At 39.0% G+C, this 4788-nt stretch overlaps 1 protein-coding gene across 4 annotated transcripts in view; it reads left to right on the plus strand.

Moving 5' to 3' along the window:
- The window catches only part of PCTP (phosphatidylcholine transfer protein), a 7865-nt gene extending 4014 nt beyond the window's left edge, over nt 1-3851 (plus strand). For 2 of the 4 annotated variants that reach the window (XM_031060926.1, XM_005425731.3), the window contains 4 exons: nt 880-959; nt 1293-1464; nt 2119-2186; nt 2713-3851. In XM_031060926.1, the coding sequence (XP_030916786.1) occupies nt 880-959; nt 1293-1464; nt 2119-2186; nt 2713-2784 (392 nt within the window). In that variant the 3' untranslated portion in view covers nt 2785-3851. The other 2 variants (XM_031060925.1, XM_031060924.1) reach the window with 2 other exon arrangements.
- The last annotated feature ends 937 nt before the right edge of the window (nt 3852-4788 follow it).

Here is a 4788-nt window from a genome sequence, read left to right on the forward strand (position 1 = left end):
TCAGCCCCAGGGCTCATCAGGTCCATTGCCCTCAGTGGCAGTTGCTGCCTCAGGGAAGGAAGCTGTGCTGTAGATAGGTTTTCAAACTCGATTATGTGGTTTGATTAGAACGAATTTTTCTCCTTCATGCCAGACTACTCTCCAGCTGAGTCACTGCCATGTTTTAGGCACTATTCTTAGGTTACTTTTTTTTCATATTCTGCTGCCTTCTGATTTGAGTTTCCAGGCAGACTGAAGGTAGTGTAATGGAGGCTCATAAACTGCTCAAGATTCTAGTTTGCTGTTGCACATATATACTGCTGTGAAATTCCTGACAGCTTTTCCAAAATTCATTAATCCTCATGTGAGATGTCTTCAGCTGTTAGAAAGCTGCACTCATCCTAGTTCCATGTTAATTCAGTATAATTTACAAGGGTCATGACATGCCTGTGAAAAAGCACATTGTACTCGTGACTTAGACTTGTGCAGAACATGCACAGGTGAGGAAAAAGCTTTGAGATGGAAAAGCTTTGAATGAGCAAACTGTTGGAAAAGGAATTTGACTCTGTTGCCCTCAGAATTGTTCTCATTTTGTGTTCTGGGGTTTCTGGATTTTTTGTTTGTTTGTTTTGTGGTTTTTTGGGGTTTTTTTTCACCAATTGATCCAATAGCCAAAGAAAAACAGGCCACCTATTTTTGTGTATTTGATTCCTGAACAATCCTGGTACAGAACTTCTTAATGTCTCTTACTGCTAAAATTGTACATACATATCAATTTTGACATCAGGGTCGCATGTAAAATGTGTTCATGTCAGAAATCTGAGCAGTTCTTGATGCCATCTATATTTCTGTTGCAGTAGAAATTAAAAATATCTAACAATCTTCTTCTTTCAATCGTAGAACTGTATGAGGAAACATATGATGGTGAAAAAGTAATCTACTGGGAAGTGAAGTACCCTTTTCCTCTCTCAAACAGAGATGTATCCTTTCAAGTTTTTGTTCCTCTTGCAGTTTTTGCGACTTGGTCATCCAGGAATCCCAACAATGAACTGATTCCATCACTCTGCTGCACTGATCTAAGATCTTGCAGTCCTTGTGTTACATGATTATGTGTGGCATGAAGAGGAGTGTGGGTGCCTCTTCCCACATAGAGCTAGAGCTCCCATAGCTGAATTACTGCTCTGCAGGATTGAATCCTGTAGGGACTCGAGAAATAACTTGAAGGAGGGGCTGTTTGTGATGGAATTCACTTGTCAGCTCCTCATCCCTCAAAGTGACATTGTTTTGACGTGGCTCCTCAACTTGCAGTGCAGTATGTCTATATCCGGGAGTGCCGGGAGATGGATGTGCAGGGGAGGAAGATCTGGGTTGTGTTAGCAAAAAGTGTGGCTGTTCCTCAGTGCCCTGAGAAGCCTGGTATTATCAGAGTTAAGAGCTATAAACAAAGCCTGGTAATTGAAAGTGATGGCAAGGCTGGATGTAAAGGTAAGAGGTCAAGAAAATGTGTGACACATCGTGTAGGCAGGGATTGTATATATTAGCAAAACACACAAAAAGGGGACTGGAAATTTTAAGCCAAGGGTTACTTTAAAATGAATGAAACCTTTGGAAATGTCCAGTGCAGTCCACTGCTGTGAAGAATCTTTTTATGTAGCAGTTAGGCTGAGTGGTTAAGAATAGTCCTCTAACCACTTCCTTCTGCCCTCCCGTCCTACCCCCAGTCTGTACTTCTCTTCCTGACAGACAGTTCAGCTGGGGAGACTGCTGCAATTTTCTTAACTCAGCAATGATTCAAGTATTGTGTTTGACAGATGTATAGATTAAAGGGTTTGCCTAGAGCTTGACTTCTGTCTGAGATTAGTCTTTTAAAGACAGTCTTATTTTATAAGACAGAGTGCCAAAAATGGTTTACAGTAGTCTAAATGCCTATTGTGGCTCTGTCAGCTTCCCAGAGGTTAACAGGGAATGCCTGTATTTACTTCACATTTCACTTCAGGACAAGTTGAATTTTTTGTGCAGAATTTAGAGTAGAACTGTTGTAGTTGGTGTTTCAGTGATGCACACTGACAGCTTCTGTCACAGTGTGTTAGAGCTGAGTCTCAGGTCACTGGTATCTGGTAACTTCTCTCTCCTCTCTAGTCTATATGTACTATTTTGATAATCCTGGTGGCATGATTCCAACCTGGCTGGTCAACTGGGCTGCCAAGGTAAGGAAAGGATACAGATAATGATCCTTGGCTAATCTGTTTCAAGCAATGAATTCACTGCAGTCATACCCATCTTCTACGTTTTGGGCAGAATTATTTTTTTCTGAAACAGATATATTGGCATTCCTAGCTTTTACTCTGCCCCATGTTTTCTGTCTCACTATTGTATGCTCTCATGACAATGGTCTTAATTAATTTACTTATTTTAATTCCTGTCAAATTCCTTTGGTTTTTCAACCAGGCAGGTAAATTTCTGCAGCAAACCCCAAATAATCTGTGTTTCAGGGAATCTATACATAGCCTCAAGACAAGCAAACTTCAGTAATGTAGTTTATTCCCAAAATATTCAAAGAATGGCTTGATGCTATGTACCAGATCTTAGACTTTATCTTAGAAAATTGGATATTAGATCTTAGAACTGTAATCTGTCTGAAGTCCTTCATCTATATAAATGGAATGCTCATGTTGCTTATAGTTTTTATTGGTTTCATTATGCAAGAATAACTTTTCTGCTTTTTCTTTACAGAGTGGTGTGCCTGCTTTCTTGAAGGATATACAAAAAGCTTGCCTTAATTATTCTAAGACACGTGGGTGTTGAAATTGATTTTAATCATTTAATTCCTAGATCTCTGCTCTTACAGGAGCAGATGTTATATATTACACTGGATAAAATCTACCTCTAATATTGGAAAGAATTTTATTTTAGTTTGAGTTATGCCTTGAGTTTTATTAGATTTTTTTTCGACTGAAGAGCTGGCCACTGGCAAAGTAGCACCAATATCAGCTGCAGCTTTTGAAAATGCTCAAGTTTAACCTTGTTCCCCATGCTTTGCTTATGCTAGTTGTCAGGTATCAACTAGAGGAGTTCTGTGCTGGTTATGTTACATCCTTGCACAAGAGGCAACAATCTTACTAGAAAAATGTCTGAACTTGGACTTCAGATTATCTGCATGTGTTATGCCTGGATCTGCTTTTGCTACCCAAGTTTGTAATTCTTAAACTCTCTGCCTGATATAAACCTAAAAAATGCTGAGGAATGAGGTAAATTACTAGAAATGTGCAGCAGGAAGTCTGTGATGCTAAGCTCCCTTAAATCCAGCTGTAAAAAAATCAAGCCTAGAGCCTTGCATTCACAGCTCCATACTTCTGTATGAAGTGTAAAAACCTTTATTTGTGTCCAGCTAGAAGAAAAAGGAGGTGACTTCTTGCATGTCTGATTTAAGGGGAACAAGTTTTATCTCCAGAGTCAGTAGCCTTATCAATAAAGCAGCTTGCACGCCAACTTGAAACTGGAGGTAATTTTTAACTGGGCGCCTGTCACTGAATGTGGATGAGCTTGATGTGGAACTTGGGCTTGCTTGCATTTTAAAATTTCATGCTAATATAAAGAATGGATGGTGACACACTAAAAGCTTAACTGAGCAGGAAATTAAATTTCCAGCACCTTTTCTTGGGGAGGGTAGGGGGAGGGGGGACAGGGAGTGCATAAAGGAATGAGAGGACATCATTCTCAGGGATTTAAAATATTCAACATTTTTCCTAAATCTAATCCTGTTTCTGAATAAGTCTGGTAATAGAGTAGCTTTGTGTTGTTAAAAAATAAACAATTGAAATGATGCATTTACACCTTGTGTGAATACTTCCAATAAATCATTATTTTGTCCATGTAGTGTTCTTGTTCTGTCTCCTAGGATTAAGAGTTCCATGCTGGGCAGGTCACAAATGACAGGCTGGTACCATGAGCTGCCTTACTTTTAAAGGATTTTGAAAGAATAAGTTGGATTAGAACTAAGCAGGATTCTTGTGTTCTGCCAGCAATTCAGGCATTTTTCGATGTGTTTGACTTGGAGACTGTCACTGGATTGAATATTACAGTGTTACACAACATGATATAACAAAATTTTAAAAGGAGGATGAATCTTCCTGGAACAATGATACAGACTAATTAATTTGCAGTTTTTTCTGAACAAAACTGACCTCTGTGCCACAACAGTCCAAAACTTTCCTGTGATTGTAAACCTCCCTTAAAATTTGAGTTGGAATGTTTACAAGCAACGTGTACCTAGTGAGCTGAGTATGTGCACAGAGATGAATCATGTATAAAATAGGTCATTTTTTCATTCTTTTTCTCCAGACAATCTAATTTTGTTTAGTCTTTAAGGAAGTGAAAGCAGGAGGACGACTGAAAGCATTTTATAATCATGAATTCACTTTGTCTTAGACAGGGTATCCATGTGTGTGCAGTGTGCTGAGACACTGAGGCTGGGAGCTCAGGGGGCTGAATGGCTCCATTGTCAATCCTGCTGCTGTTCACAAGCAACTAAGCAATGATGTGAGATGAAAGCAACATCAGATCTTGTCTTTAGTTCCCTGTGGGCTTTTAAAGTAACATAAATATGCAGTGACACTTCAGTTTAAGTCTGGATTACTACACCCAACTTGTATTACTAGGGAAGTAAAGTTCCAGCCTGTGAGATGAGGCTTCCTATCTGCATGGAAGATTGTGACTAGAAAGAGTTGGTATTTTCAGTCTTTGGATGTAAAGACATTCTTAAATCATTTTAGAGCATTATTAATGACTGATTAAATATTGATCTTCCAT

Source organism: Geospiza fortis, unplaced genomic scaffold (genome assembly GCF_000277835.1).
Source record: "Geospiza fortis unplaced genomic scaffold, GeoFor_1.0 scaffold221, whole genome shotgun sequence".
Classification (NCBI taxonomy): Eukaryota; Metazoa; Chordata; class Aves; order Passeriformes; family Thraupidae; genus Geospiza; species Geospiza fortis.